Genomic DNA, 16,560 nt, shown 5'->3' on the forward strand with positions numbered 1-16,560 from the left:
TCAGAAGGAAATGCCACAAAGATCTGGAACCTTCAAAACTAGCCTCAAAGCAACACTTTAGACAGTGGCCTCACCAGATCCCCCGTAAACACAACAACCGTAAACACAACAACCGAAGGCTCGCCTGACCTGTGGGTGCTCAGCGCCGTGTCAGAGAGGCAGGAGATTCCTTAGTTGAGCTTAGGTGTTAGTCCTGTCTGGAGAAGAGAGAGGCCTCCCTGCCTGTTCTGGACAGGAAAGGAAGCTCCGGAGTGATGGCCTCCTACGGGGCCCTGCCTGCCTGCCTGCCGGGCCCTGAGCCAGCCAACCCGAGGAAAGGAGGGGCAGGGTATGCCCGGCAGTGGCATGGCTGGGATGACTCATGGGATTCAGCAATGGGTGATGTCCCTACTGTCTCTCGTGAATATTGCCTCACTGTGTGTTTGGAAGTTTGCAAAGTAGGGACATTAAAAGCTCTCTCTCTCTCCCGCCCTCCCTCCCTCTCTCCCTCCCTTCCTCCTTCCCTCCCTCTCCTTCCTCCTTCTCTCCCAGCACAGCGCTTGGGTTTCTCCTGGCTCTAGGCTCAGAAATTGCTCCTGGCAGGCTCGGGGGACCATACGGGATGCCGAGATTCGAACCACTGTCCTTCTGCATTCAAGGCAAACACCTTACTTCCATGCTATCTCTCCGGTGTGTAGTCAGAGAGGTGTGGTGAACATGTAGCAATATCCAAGTGGATGAAATCACCACCTTGTGTCCATTAAGTGTAGATAATGTAGTCAATGTTATGCCAACTGTCTTTCAAGAAGGCTGGGAAAATGGGAAAGTGCTGAGCTCATCCATTTCTTCCTCAAAGCCTTCCAGAGTATTTACTAGAGAGTTCTACATTGGCAGAGTCTGTCTCCATCATCAGACTAGTGCTATCTACTCTTGTTGCAAGAAAATTTTTCTTGCTGCTGTGAACAATGTAACTTTATTTCTTGGATCAGTATTTTGTACCCCCCCCACTTTATATTTTTGTTTGTTTTGTTTTTGGGATCATACCTGCTTCTCTCAGGGGTTACTCATGGCTCTGTGCTCAAAAATTGCTCCTGGCAGGCTTAGGGGGGGACCCTATGGGGTGCTGGAAATCGAACCTGGGTTGGCTGCATGCAGGCGAACACCTTCCCTTCTGTGCTATCGCTCTGGCCAGCCACATCGCTAGAACATTCTTGCTAGAGGTTTGCCTTCTTTTTTTTGGGGGGGTGGGTGGGTTGAGTTTTGGGTCACACCTGGCGGTGCTCAGAGGTTAATCCTGGCTCTCTGCTCAGAAATCGCTCCTGGCAGGCACGGGGAACCATATGGGATGCCAGGATTCGAACCACATTGGTCCTGGGTCAGCCGCTTGCAAGGCAAACGCCCTACTGCTGTGCTATCTCTTTGGGCCCCTAGAGGTTTGTCTTAGCCCGATGACTATGACAGGTTACCCAGGCCTGGTCTTCAAACAACAATCCTTCATTTTGTGAGGCAGCTGGCTCATGCTTCCCAGAAACTTCATTGGAAAAGGGACATGCTGTTATTCCTGCAGGCTCACATGCTCGCACGTCATCTTGTTGTCTCTCTTGGGAAGTGGTACAAAGTGGCAAGCAGCAGTGTTGGGGACACCTAGCTGCAGGCAGCTCCAAGAGCACAGCACCTATCACCACCTAAGACGTGGGTCAGACCCTGAATGGACCTGCAGGGGGGATGCCCCCCAATAAAGCCTCCAGGGGAGAGTTTAGACCTCCCCCCCCCCACTGCTTCTCTTGATCCGCCTCGAAGTTCCCCAAAGGAAACAAAACAAGAAGCAGATACTCACAATTCGATTGTGGTGAATTATTTCATTCGTACCTTTTTAAGGTAGAATGAGAAGACTTATGTCATATCCACAGTTTCTGCGGGTCAGGATTCCAGCCGGCGGCCCGGCAGAGAACTTCTGATTTGAGTTGTGGGCATTACCAGCCCTGGGCTGAAGCTGGGGAGCGTAGTTTCCAGGGCATGCTGGCAAGTTCTCACTGGTCACTGTCAGGTGGTGGCCTGGCCTTGATGTATGGCTGCTGTAGTGTCACCAGAGCCTGGGGGCTGACAGGAGCCCACATTAAGGATCAGAGAGCCAGCAGGAAGCCGATCTCAGCCCCTACACTCTGTTGCCTATCATGGACATAACCACATAGGGCGGTGGTCACCACACAAAGTGATGTGGAGCAGGAGATGAGCCTTCTTGAAGCCATCGGGGGTCAGGAATCGTGAAAACGGTGCAGTGAATAGTGCCAGGTTGGGAAGCTCCACCACTGGTTATTTGGAGAGTTCTGAGCTGTGAGAGTCCCCCTCTTTCTGTGTTCTGGGGTGATCCTCCTTTCCAGGGACTCACTGCTGAGAACAGCCCTGCCTCTAGTCCTGCTCCCTTTCCCCTGTTCCAGGGTTCTCACTCCAGATCATGCTTCAGGGTGCCCCTTTTAATCTTTAAAACAATGACCCTCTGGGGTTCTACTGTGGAGTCTTCGCAGTTTAGGGGACCCAGATCCGGCTCTGTTGCTGTGCTGGGCTGACTACAGGCGTCTCCAGTTGCCCACACACCTGGGTCTGGCAGGTGTCAGGCCACAAGGCTTTTTCTTGTTTTTTTTTTTTTTCTTTTTTTTTTTAATTTTTTTATTTTAATTATGACAACAAAGATGCAAAGAAAGAGGACAGGGTAAAGTTACAGTGGAAGCCCAATCACCCATAAGCAGAATTCTCGGTAGTCCCATCGATGATATCCCAGACAAGGCTTTTTCAAATGTAGGAAGTTAGGGATTTCGACGTTGGTTGGATTCCAGCAATCACCACATTGCGCGTGTGTCTAAAAGGTGGAGGAGAGTGGGCCTTGGGAATGGAACCCTAAGTGGACTCAACCCCCGAGTCCCTGTCACGTACCTCCTGTGAATCCAACACTGGTTGGTGTTCAAAGAAGCAAAGAGGTGCAGGTACGTCTGCCAGATTTGGAGCCCAAGACTGCGTGCTTGGCCTGGGCTGGCCTTGAGTGGGGGAGTGAGCAAAGCCAGCCTAATGCCGGAGTCCCAGTACCCCTGCCCTGGTACACGCATGCACGTGGGTATGTACTAAGCTGTTCAGTGACTGGTACCGTGAGCTTTGGTGACTCATGTCTGGCCAGAAATCAGGCCTGATGGCATGTTTTTGGCATGACAATGGCCACATGTCCACCTCAGAAGGAGCTGAGAGTCATCAGGCAGGACCCAGCTGAGAGGTAGGAAACGTGGGTCACAACCATGTGCGTGTGCATGCGTGTGTGTGTGTGTGTGTGTGTGTGTGTGTGTACATCGGTATGACTTTTGTTATAGTATCAAGCAGGACCAGCGTATGTGATGCTTTGTGGTCCTGAGACTCATTTGCAGGATTTGTGTCTCCCCGTGGGTTGCCCCTTCAAGGACAGTGCTACTAGGATGGTCTAAAGAGCACATCCTATGCAGCCTTTATACTTGGCTCCTTGATGCCAGGGCCTCCCCATGTGTGTGATCAGACTGGGGGATCTCTGAACAGCCCAGCCACCATGAAATGTTTGTCCATTGGACAGCCCTGCCTGGTGTTATTTGAGTGCGAACTTGGTCTTTGTTCCTGCCGAATGCTGCTCATGCTTCTAGGTGGCCCAAGGCACCTGACTCACGGTGTGTGTGTGGATTTTGGGGTCCTGACAGAACAGGCCATGAGAACCACTTAGCTGGGATGTGGCTCCCCTATGCCTGGCGGGTAAGAAATGTGATCTTGTCTGTACATGGCTGTGCTGGATTTGATCCCATATGCGTGTCCTCCTGGGTGTGCCAGGAGTGATCCCTGAATGCAGAGCCAGACATAAGTCCTGAGCGCAGAATCGGGAGTGAGCCTTCTTCAGCACAGAGCTGGGAATGAGTCCTGAATGCAGAGCCATGGTGTCAGCCCTGAGCACTGTCTGATGTGGCCTCCAAGCCCAGCAAAACAGAACATGGCAGCTGCAGCTGCTGACAAGAGAAGGGCCAGAGTTGCTGGCAGGGTGTGGCCGTCCCAAGGCAGGCCCCACAAATCCACAAACACACCAGCTGTGTCTTCAAACCGCCTCACCCACAGCTGATGCGGAACTCTCCACCAAGGTCAACACGCCTGACTCCTCCCACCAGTCCGTGGAATGTTTGCACCTGGATAAGCTGCCAGGATGCAGGTCAGAGGCCACAGTGGCCCCATGCCTGGGTGGGCCACTTCTGGGGAGGAAGGAAAGGGAGGGGATCATTAGGTTTCAGCCCCCATTTTTTTCCTCCTTGTACTACCAACAGCTTTATTTCATTTTGTTTGTTTATTTGGTTTTTGAGCCACACCCAGTGAAGCTTAGGGGTTACTCATGACTCTGCTCAGAAATCACTCCTGCTAGGCTCATGGGACCCTATAAAATGCTTGGGATTGAACCTGAGTCAGCCACATGCAAGGAAAACACCCTCCCCACTGTGATCTTGCACCTTTATTCCATTTTTGACTTCAGACTTCAGGGGAAGAAAAAGCTCTTGCCACGGTGCATTGGGACTGCACCCCATGATGCTCAGGGGCTACTTATTCCTGCCTTGTGCTCTGGGGCCCATCAGTGGTCCTAGGGGCCATTCCAGGGTCTGCTGAGTGGAGAGCAAGCCCCTTAACTTAGCTGTTAGCTTTCTTTGGCTCAACTGCATATCTTAGGAGCACTTGAGTGAGCTGCTCTTTCTTTTGTAACAAAGCCTGGGTTGCCTTTGAAAAGGGATTTTTGTTAAAAAAAAATGCACGGCTTGAGCTGAAACCCTGACAACCCACAGTGTTGTGCTTCAGGGCCAGCTTTACAAGATGATAGCGATTTCCCACCAACCCCCCAAGCTGCTGAATGTCATTTCTTCCCATTCCGAAGACATTGTTCCACCTGCCAGTGTTGGGCAGAAACCTGCGGGCAGGGGTAGTTTTGAGCTCGAGCCCTCTCCAGGGCTGGGCTTGGTTCATTTTGGAGGCCCTGAAGGGGTGGTACTGATGGAGGATGAGAGGTGATGGGTGGTGTTGGGTAGAATCCGGGGACACCGACATGCAAGGCCTGTGTAGGGTTTTCCCCTCAAACCTCATCCCAAGCCTCTGATTTGGTTAATTAAACTCCCACACCCTCATTATTTCTTACCTAAGGTCCCTAAGGTCCCCCTGGTGGTGCCCAGAATAGTTCTAAAGGTCACAGGTGATCAACAAGTCAATGGAGGTGGGCTTCTAAGTCAGTGTGGCATGAAAGTAAGGATTGAGCCGGCAAGACAGGACAGGAGCCAGGCCGGACATGAGCACTTTGGAAGGGATGAGGACTCACCCACACTTGTGCTGTCTCTGAGCCCAGGGACAATGTTATCTCAGTGATAACCAGTGTGCTGAGCTGCAGTGGACATGGGCCAGGGTTGGCCAGGACATGCTGCATCTGATGTTTCTAAATTCAAGGTAAAAGTCAGAAGCCAGGCAAGCAGTGAAGGGCAGTGCCCGGGTTAGTGTCCAGGTGTGACCTTGAATGCAACGTCTCCCTTCAATACTGTGTCCAGACCTCCTCATTCCAGGGCTCAGGAATGAGTCTGGCTCTGAGGCTGGCTCTGTCTGTCGGTCTGTCTCCCTCTCCTTTCCCTCCTCTCTCCCTCCCCACTCCTTCCTTCCCCTTCCCTCCCTCTTCCTCCCTTTCTGCCTTTCCCTCCCCCCTCTCTCTTTCCTTCTTTCTCCCCCTCCTCTCTCTCCCTCAAAACCAAAAAAATCAATTAACAAGGTTTTTTTTTTTTTTTTTTTTTTTTTGGTTTTTGGGTCACACCTGGCAGTGCTCAGGGGTTATTCCTGGCTCCAGGCTCAGAAATTGCTCCTGGCAGGCACAGGGGACCATATGGGGCGCCGGGATTCGAACCGATGACCTCCTGCATGAAAGGCAAACGCCTTACCTCCATGCTATCTCTCCGGCCCCAATTAACAAGGTTTTTAAAAAGCCTCTTTTTGCTTTTGTTTTGGGGGTCACACTCAACAGAGCTCAGGGATTATTCCTGGTTCTGTGCTCAGGGATCACTCGTAGTGGGTTTTGGGGAACTCTATGGGATGCCTGGATCAATTCCTGTCATTGGTGCAAGGCAAACGCCCTCCCCTATGTGCTATAACTGGGACTCCCAAAACCTCTTTATTTAAAAACAGATTTAGGGGCTGATACTGCACCTCCCCCTGCTGTTCTCCTGTGGTATTGCAGACAGTTGATCCTTGGCTCCAGTTTTTCCTCCTCTCTGTGTCATTCTGAATAGAGGCTAATTAGTTTTATTTCTCATTTTCAAAGAACCGACTTGTAGGTTTTATTGACATTTTATTGAATTTTGTTTTAGTCTCATTTACTTTTCTGTTTGATTTGAGTTTATGCTGGTCTGTCAACTCTTTGATTTCATGTATTTGTGACAATTTAGTGCCACAAATGTCCCTAGAGTTATGGTTTTTGATCCATTCATTCACATTCTGTTCATTCTGTTCAAAATAATGCCCGAATTGTCTTGAGACAACTGATCACTCCACAGATTGGAGTGATCACACATTGGGGATGTCTCAGAAATGTGCTAACTGGTTTCTAGTTTGATGCTTCTGTCTGAATTCTTGGTTGTTGTATTAATTATTAATTATAAAGTCTTAGTGCTGTGTGTCTCTCTTGGCTCACCTGGTGTCTCTCGCCCCTCCCGCAACCCCTATATATTCCCAACAGCAGGCCCTCCCTGTGTGGATGGGGCTGACCATCCAGGTGTGATTGGCAGGAAGTTGGGCAAGGGGCAACACTTGTGATTGAGAGTGTGACATTTTGCCCTCCTACTCCCATTATTCACCAAGCTGGACTCCCTCTATCAGCGTCATTAGGTGGTTTGTGCCTAATATTTGGTCCAGAAGTTTCTACCCAGTCCAGGAAGTTAGGACACAGTGCACACACTCTTATCTGGCCATGCTGTGAACTTAGAATACATGTAGAATGTTACCCTGAACCTGTAAATAGCTTTTCTTGTACTTGCGTGTTAGTTTTGATATCAAGGTTATTTTTGACTTTATAAGTGGATTTGGGGAGGTATTTTTGTTTTTGTTTTTTTTTGGGGGGGGCCACACCCGGCAGTGCTCAGGGGTTACTCCTGGCTGTCTGCTCAGAAATAGCTCCTGGCAGGCACGGGGGACCATATGGGACACCGGGATTCGAACCAACCACCTTTGGCCCTGAATCGGCTGCTTGCCAGGCAAACACCGCTGTGCTATCTCTCCGGGCCCTATTTTTGTTTTTTTAAACTTGTATGTTTCATGAGACATTTTGGTCTGTAAACTATTTTATGGAAAGTTCTGTTTTGTTTTGGGGCCACACTTGGTAATGCTCAGGGGGCTACTCCTGGCTGTGAACTCAGGAATTACTTTGGGAGGTGTTTGGGGAACTGTATGGAATGCCAGGGATCAAATCCATCTTGACCACTGCAAGGCAAAAGTGTCCTATCCACAATAGTGGACCAGATGGTAAGATTTTTGACTACTGATCAATAAGATTGAATATTAATCTACTTTTTTTTTCAACCTTCCATGTTGTAGTCATAACTGGTGATGCTCAGATGTTATTTCTGATTCTGTACTCCAAACTATCCTGACCAATTTGGGGGACCGTTTTCTGGTGGTGGGCAGGAAAATGCAGGGTTGACACAAGTTTCTTACCTCCTGGACTGTCTCCCCAACCCTGGTTTATTTCTTGAGTCAAGATTGACAGTGCTTTAATTCAGTAATTTGTTTGGTAATGTACTGCCAGAACTTTATTCATATTGGCAGCTGATCCTGTCATATCTGGAGTACAGATCTTTCAGTGCCAGGTCATGTTTAAACTATTTCCTTTCTTTGAAAACAAAAACAAACAAACAAACAAACAAACAAAAAAACAAAAAAAAAACAAAGTAAAATGGACCCTGGTGCAGCTATATATAAGTCATGTGAATTTTTTTGTGTGTGTGTGGTTTTTGGGTCACACCCGGCAGTGCTCAGGGGTTACTCCTGGCTCCATGCTCAGAAATTGCTCCTGGCAGGCACGGGGACCGTATGGGATTCAAACCGATGACCTTCTGCATGAAAGGCAAACGCCTTACCCCCATGCTATCTCTCTGGCCCAAGTTATGTGAATTTTTTTTTTTTTTTTTTTTTTTTTGGTTTTTGGGCCACACCCTGTGAGGCTCAGGGGTTACTCCTGGCTATGCGCTCAGAAGTTGCTCCTGGCTTCTTGGGGGACCATATGGGACGCCGGGGGATCGAACCGCGGTCCGTCCTAGGTTAGCGCAGGCAAGGCAGGCACCTTACCTCCAGCGCCACCGCCCGGCCCCAGTTATGTGAATTTTTAATGGCCTTTAAGGAGCTGAGACTGAGCTTAGCTGATGCTGTTGTATATTTCTTTTGTCACCAACTCTTTTCTATGAAATCATCCCTTTTGTTCTTTGGGGCTTATCTTGTTCTATTTTATTGACTGAAGCTGAGCTCCTCGATTCTCGATGTTTCTTTCCTAAGGCACATGTTTAAGGCTGTAAACTCCCATTAAGAACAGTCTGTTGTGTTGATCTGTCTCCTTGACTCCTACAATAGATACTCTCTGGCAGCCGGTCCTTGATCTATGGCTTATACTGAAATGCCTCTGTTTCTTTCTGACTTTTGCTTTTTCATTTTTGGCTGATGTTATCGCCCAGGCTTGATTCGTGTCCTACTACTTAGAAATCGGCTGCTTGATTTAGGAGTTACGTATGTGGCTAATTGTCCCAACCCCTCTGCATTGACTGAGAATGGAGTGAATTCACTTCTGCAACTGGTAAGCCTCATCCACTGAAGCAGTATTTTTTTTTCCCATAGAATCTCAGACTTTAAAATCCAATAGCATCTCAGTCTTTACATGGATCGAGAACAAGTTATTAAATATCATCTCTGTGTGATTGTGGATCGATCTTATCTTGAGTCATTCAACTCAATTTTCCAGAGACTGTGTCTGCTCTGGGATCGATCTCCAAAATCTTTTGTAATTCAAACTTTGGGGTTATGTTCTCACACAAGTTCACGGCATGTGCTCTATGCTTGACCCCCTCCCTGGCCTAAACTCTTGGCAGATGAATTTTAATTTTAATTTTTCTTTTAACCACACCCAACGGCCCTCAGGGATTAATCCTGGCTCTGAGCTCTCCTAGTGTAACCCGGAAGTCTGGGGATTGAATCTGAGTCAGCTGAGTGCAAGGCAAATATCCTCACCACTGTGCTCCACCCCCTCAGATGAATATTTACATCACACGTGAATGCTTTATATTTTATAATTGATAGAACAGCCTTCATTACTCATATCTCTGTGAATCAGGTATATTTTTTTTTGGTTTTTGGGTCACACCCGGCAGTGCTCAGGGGTTATTTCTGGCTCCAGGCTCAGAAATTGCTCCTGGCAGGCACGGGGGGACCATATGGGACGCTGGGATTCGAACCGATGACCTCCTGCATGAAAGGCAAACGCCTTACCTCCATGCTATCTCTCCAGCCCCGAATCAGGTATATTTTAATATTTTGACTTTCAACTGTTCTGTTCCCCCTCACCTCGTTTTTTTTTTTTTTTTTTTTTGGTTTGAGTTTGTGAGAAGGAAGCCTCAAGCTTCCAAAACCAGGCAGTGGAGAGACAAGGGTGTGGAAACAAACACACAGTGAAAGGGATGGGGTGGGGTAAAAATGGATTCAGGAATTCCAACATGCAAATTTTCCACCTTAAGAGACAGGTAGCTTAGTGGAGGAAGTCCAGAGAATATCTTCAGCTTTCCTGAGACCTGGGCTTTTTATTAGCAAGAACCAGGCCACACCCTAGGGTGGAGAATGAATACTGAGTAGGGAAGGACCCAGTTACTCCAACACTCAGGGATCAGTACTCTGGCTCTGCACTCAGGGTTTACTCCTGGTGAGCTCATGGGACCCTATGTGGTGCCGGGTATCAAACCTGGGGTAGCCGTCTGCAAGGCCAGTGGCCTCTCCATTGTACTATTGCTCTCTCCTCCATTCTGTATTCTTTTTTTTTTTTTTTTTTTTGTAAATTACAATCTCTTAAATAAAAAAAATTTCTTAAACAACGTAAAGCCTAGGGTCTGGAGCAAAAGCACAGCAGTAGGGTGTTTGCCTTGTATGCAGCTGACCCAGGACAGACCTTGGTTCTATCCCTGGCATCCCATGTGGTCCACCAAAGCCAGGGGCGATTTCTGAGCACATAGCCATGAGTAATCCCTGATCGTCACCGTGGGTGGCCAAACTGTGGAGCAGGCAAGGCTCACCGCTGGAATTGGGCCATGTCGAACAGAAAAGAGTTCCTGTGCTTCCCCACTGATCGGATCTTTCTGTGATATAGCCTGCTGTTTATTGTTTCTCTTCTAGTTTTTCTCTTCTTCAGTTGACTTAATGACTGGATGAACTTCCTTTGGATAAGAGTTTTCTTTGGATGTTAACACCCAAGTTAGGCACCACCACCTCGGCACAGTTGCCCGTCGTTGTGCTGCCTTGGTTGCTTGCCCTCATGTGCCTGGCATCTCTGAGCCAGAAGCCTGGTCCCTTCTGTGCTTGTGCATCACTTCGCGCCCTCATAGCATTCACACCTGGTGCATTGTGACGTTCTGTATTTCTTTATCTCTTGTAAATGATTCGAAATTGGACGTAACAAGTTTCACTGGACCATTGAGTCAAGTTCTATCTCTTCCATCTATCTTATTTACTCAGATTAGGTATATTTCAGTGATGAGGATTGAAACTTGGCTCTTCCTCTGGGCCAATACAGAATCTGTAGAATATTTGAATCACACTTAACTCTTGGTGTTACACTGAAGTGGCAGGGGATTGGGCAAGCTCAGGTCTGGAAGCAAAAACCGACATAGGAAATAATCCACATATGGTTAAGGAGATCAAAGAAGTCCAGGGACTTCCACTGCAAACCTTCCACTCCTAGCTCTAAAACAGCAAACAGAAAGTTCAGGTGTGGGGCTGGAGCACATCCAAGAATGACCTATGAACACAGATCCAGGAGTAACCCTGAGCACTGCTAGGAGTGACCCCAAAACAAAACAAAAACAAAACAAAACAAAAAAAACCAGAAAACAACAACCCCAACAGCTACAACAAAACAAACAAATAAACCCCAAACCCTTAAATAAATAGAATAAAATAAAACTTAAAAAAGAAAAAAAGAAAGTCTAGTTGTGGAAAACTGAAACCTCAAGTAGTAGTATCTCCCTGAAACCCAGGGACTTTATTTGGAAATCAAAGCCCACATCCTGGGGAGGAAAATAGGTAGTCTAAGGCAGTGTTTTCAACCTTTTTGTACAAAGGCATGCTTTTTTCATGAAAAAAAAAAATCACGAGGCACACCACCATTAGAAAATGTTAAAAATATTTAACTCAGGGCTGGAGAGATAGCATGCAGAAGGACAGTGGTTCGAATCCCGGCATCCCATATGGTCCCCCAAGTCTGCAGGGGGGCGATTTCTGAATATAGAGCCAGGAGTAGCCCTGAGCGCTGCTGGGTGTGACACAAAAACCAAAAAAAAATTTAACTCTGTGCCTATATTGACTATATATAAAGTAATTCTTTTGAATAGGAAACAAATAAACACATAATTTTATATGCAATAATAAAGTATTTTATAATTGTTCATATTTCTGTTTACTTACTCAGTGCAAAACCTGGGCCTGTCTGGAGAACACAAAGCTGATATTCTGGCAGGAATTGAAGAAAGACACATGTAGCTCGTCGTCAACAGCTCTCAGTTTCTGTCTTTAGTTTTTTTTTTTTTGTTTTGTTTTTTGGGCCACACCCGTTTGACGCTCAGGGGTTACTCCTGGCTATGAGCTCAGAAATCGCCCCTGGCTTGGGGGGACCATATGGGATGCCGCGGTCCATCCTATGCTAGCGCTTGCAAGGTAGACACCTTACCTCTAGCGCCACCTTCCCGGCCCCTGTCTTTAGTTTTTATAGTCTGTAACATGCGCTTCAGCTCACAAATAGACCAATCATGCCGAAGCCGCATGTTACAGATGAAATTGGAATTTTTCCCACGGCAAACCAGGCTGTGCAGCAGCACAGTGGTTGAAAAACGCTGGTCTAAGGCACCAATCCAAAAGGTGCTTCCTTCCATCCAATGAGTGACAAACACGAACTAAGAAGAAATATTCTAAATAGAATGGAAACAGCTTAGTTCAACATCTCCCCCTTTGGAAACTGGTTATTCCAACTTTTTTTGGGGGGGGCCACACCCAGCGGTGCTCAGGGGTTACTCCTGGCTGTCTGCTCAGAAATAGCGCCTGGCAGGCACGGGGGACCATATGGGACACTGGGATTCGAACCAACCACCTTAGGTCCTGGAATGGCTGCTTGCAAGGCAAGCACTGCTGTGCTATCTCTCCGGGCCCATGGTTATTCCAACATTATACTGTCAAAGCTGATGTAAATTAATTTGTTTTGAGATGACCATTGGCCAGGGTACATGCCCCTTCCTGATCCCTGCACTTGTAATGTCTTTTGCCCCACAGCTGCTTGGCTACATCATCTCTGTCCTTCTGTTCTGCCCTTCTGCCACCTCAAGAACACGACACACATGAATCAGGAGGAAATCTCTGCGGACAGACTTTTTCAAATTCAGCCTGCTTATCTGGAGACTCAATCACATTGTTACTCAATATTTCGATATCTTTAAAATCATTTACCTTTTCACGGGAATACTTTTGTCTTATCTACTTACCACTGGCTTAGTTTCTACAAGTCACTATTTTCCTTTGATCTTCATCCCTCCTGGTACCTCACACCTCCCAACCGGGATCTACTCCTGCGTCCCTCAAACACAAACCTTGGTCCTATGTCAGGTAGTGTTTCCCGAGGTCAAACTCCAACTGCTGCTGGGTTGTAGACTTGGGTTTATTATTGAGGGAAGGAAGACAAGTGTGAGACACATTCAGACAGATCATGCACATCAATCCAGTGAACATTTATGGATTTAGCAACAAGGGACATTTCTAGGAGCCCCTCATGTAGAATCCCCCACCAATATCCTGGTCTCCCCAGAAGAGATACCTCTTTCCAGCAGAGGGCGCTGACTTCGACACTAGATTTTGCTCTTTATAAGTGGATTCTTCTTTGTTGTTACTTTTTTATTGTTTGTTTTTTGTTTTGGGGCCATACCTAGTGGTGTTGAGGGATTACTCCTGGTAGCTGGGGGGCAGGGGGGAACACCATATGGGATGCTGGGGATCAAATCCAGGTCATCCGCATTTAAGGCAAATGCTCTTTCTGCTGTGCTCTCACTCTGGCCCCTTGTTACTTTTAAATGTCTAATTTCCTTCAAACTTGACCTTGAGAGAGACATCTCAAACTAGTCATGGCAGGATTGGGCATTCCTTGTTCCTTCCATCTATCCCTTTTTTTCCTTGTCTACCTTTCCATTTGTCTGTTCTGTTGGTGGAAGCCACTTGGTTGTTTCCAGTTTGAGTCTATTAGCAACAATTCTATTGAAAATTTTCTTAAATGTATCCTTTTATGGTCCCTAATTTTGGGGGGTGGTAGAGAAATAGACAGAAATGAACTCAGGATTTGCTTCTGGCTCTGTGTTCAAGGATCACTCCAAGCAGAGCTTGGGGAACCATATGCCATGCTGGGGATGTACCATGTGTTAGGCAAGAGCCTTCCGCATCCCCTTACTTGTCTTGGAGGTGCAGGTGAAGGTGGAAGGGATGTGCCCCCGAGTATGTGTCACTCAGTTCTAGAGCAGTGGTCAGCAACCTGTGACTCGGGAGCCACATGTGGCTCTTTACACTTTTTTTTTTTTAATTTTTTGGTTTTTGGGCCACACCCGGCATTGCTCAGGGGTTACTCCTGGCTGTTTGCTCAGAAATAGCTCCTGGCAGGCATGGGGGACCATATGGGACACCGGGATTCGAACCAACCACCTTTGGTCCCGGATCGGCTGCTTGCAAGGCAAACACCGCTGTGCTATCTCTCCGGGCCAGGCTCTTTCCACTTTTAATTTGGCTCTTCTGTGTGCCGGGCGGCCGCTCCAGGAGTCAGGACTCTGCTCCTAGCCTCTGTCAGTGAGCACCCTGTGTAGCTCTCAAAATAAATTTCAATCGTGGTTTTGGCGAGATTTGGCTCAGTTGAAAAAAAGGTTGCCGACCACTGTATCTAGAGGAAACAAGAAAACATTTCCCCGGCAGTTATACTGTTGAGACTCTCTTCCACTGTGCCTTTGTTCCAGCTTTGACATTTCATGAAATCCTCTGGGGAGGATGTTGGATGGTCCTGCTGCTCATAACTTAAATGTCCAGGATGCCCAATGAGCATCTTTTCCTCTGTTTAATGTTGGCACCTGGCTCTGTTTCTTTGGGACAGGACCTATTTCCATGTCATTTCCCCCACAACTAGCTGTGTGTAGTTCACTGGAATTCTGAAATATATGGTGGAAGTTTGGGCCATATTTTTTCTCACTTGGGAGTCTGTTTGTTCTTGTTTTTGTTTATTTTTGTGGGGGGAGAGGGTTGGGACACACCTCAGAGGTTCTGTAGGGCCTCTGTGTTCAGGGGACTATGCATTTCTGGGGATCAACCTGGGGTGGGTTGCCAAGGCAAGCACCTTTGAACATCTGTGCTGGTGCAATGATTTTTAATTCTTAGTGGTTTTCTTCGATGAATAAAAATAATTTTTCTATTGTTTGACTTATTCATCTTTTCCTGTGAAGCTCATATTTTTAGATTTTTTTTTTGGTTTTCGGATCACACCCGGCGCTGTGGCACTCAGGTGTTACTCCTAGCTCTGTGCTCAGAAATCCTTCCTGGCAGGCTCAGAGGACCATATTGGATGCCGGGATTCGAACCACCATCAGTCCTGGATCTGCTGTGTGAAGGCAAATGCCCTACTGCTGTGCTGTCTCTCTTGCCCTTGTTCTTGATAACATTTCCTGCCAAATCACAGGTCATGAGGATTTTTCATCTTCAGAAACCTCTTCAGATTGATATCTACAATCTGTTTGCAAGTGATTGTTTTTTTTTAATGTAGGCCGGAGATTTCTCTTTTTATGGCAATGGGGTTGACTTAAACCTTTTATGAAAATGGCCCCTCTGCCCACTCTTCAGTGTCGCTGTAGTTCTCAGTCTCTGTTGAGTTGTCTGTATTTTGTTTGGATCTGGGAGTGAAAGTGTAATAAAACACAGTCCAAGTGCTGACAGCTAATGTAGGAATCAGTTAAATAAACAGCCAGTTTTAATGTTGCATAGAAGGAAAAAAAAACCCGCTGAATTGTGCTTGCGTTTCAGGATTTAGAATTAGACTGTTAAAGATTCACTTTAGTCAAGAAATTACAATGCAGAAGGAAAGGCTTCTTATATCTAAAAGATATTTTGCATTCCATTACTTGGGTTTTCTTTATAGTTTGCTAGACACCAACATCTTCCTAAACATTTAGTTTCGCCTGTTTGTCTTTCATATGCACACTCCATATACTCTTGAATGTTTTTGTAATGGTTCAACTTTAATGGTGAAGCTTTTAAAAAATTCTGTGTTAGAGGTGGTAAGAATAATTTTGTGTGGGCACTTTTGATAAAAAACAGAATCTAAGATACAGTATACAGTCTGACTTTAAGAGGTATTTGGCAAACCTATTAAAAATTTGATCATTTTATATATATATGTTTTTGAAAAGATCATATCTGGAGATGCTCAGGGGTTACTCTTGAATCTGTTCCCAGGAATTACTCCTGGTGGCATCAGGAAACATCAGCATGGATTCAGCATCCATATGGGATGCTGGAGATTGAACCCCGGTGAGGCTTGTGAAAGGCTATCTCTCGAGCTTCAATTGATTTCTATTTTTATATTTACTTCAGGTCTTCTTGTTGTTGTTTTGTTTCCTTTTTATTTTTGTACCTGGTCTCTGCGGGCACATCTCACTTCACATTTTGGGGGTACTTTGATTGCCGGGATTCGAACCACCATCCTTCTGCATGCAAGGCAAATGCCTTACAGCTGTGCTATCTCTCTGGCCTCTTCCTGGTCGTTTTTATGGTTTTTGGGTCATGCCCAGCAGTGCTCAGGGGTTACTCCTGGCTCTCTGCTCAGAAATAGCTCCTGGCAGGCTTAGGGGACCATATGGGATGCTGGTATTCGAACCACCGTCCTTCTGCATGCAAGGCAAACACCCTACCTCCATGCTATCTCTCCGGCCCCTTCCAGGTCGTTTTTTTTTTTTTTTTTTTTGGTTTTTGGTTTTTGGGCCACACCTGGCAGCACTCGGGTTCCTCCTGGCTCCATGCTCAGAAATTGCTCCTGGCAGGCTCAGGGGACCATATGGGAAGCCGGGATTCGAACCAATGACCTTCTGCATGAAAGGCAAACGCCTTACCTCCATGCTATCTTTCCGGCCCCTCCTGGTCGTTTTTCTCATGTAGCTAGCAAAATTTCTGGAAACACATTAGCAGAGTATTTCCCCATCAGCTTTGCATTTCTGTTGTTGCAGAGATGCTCAGGAAGTTGGGAAGCTTCTGCCAAGC

At 46.8% G+C, this 16,560-nt stretch overlaps 1 protein-coding gene across 1 annotated transcript in view; it reads left to right on the forward strand.

Moving 5' to 3' along the window:
• The first annotated feature begins 254 nt into the window (after positions 1 to 254).
• Positions 255 to 16,560, forward strand: part of FANK1 (fibronectin type III and ankyrin repeat domains 1) — a 35,861-nt gene continuing 19,555 nt past the window's right edge. Inside the window, exons 1-3 of the mRNA XM_049790453.1 lie at positions 255 to 328; positions 2,172 to 2,233; positions 4,096 to 4,215. Of these exons, the coding sequence (XP_049646410.1) occupies positions 255 to 328; positions 2,172 to 2,233; positions 4,096 to 4,215 (256 nt within the window). The remainder of the gene's footprint in view (positions 329 to 2,171; positions 2,234 to 4,095; positions 4,216 to 16,560) is intronic.

Source organism: Suncus etruscus, chromosome 17, assembly GCF_024139225.1.
Source record: "Suncus etruscus isolate mSunEtr1 chromosome 17, mSunEtr1.pri.cur, whole genome shotgun sequence".
Classification (NCBI taxonomy): Eukaryota; Metazoa; Chordata; class Mammalia; order Eulipotyphla; family Soricidae; genus Suncus; species Suncus etruscus.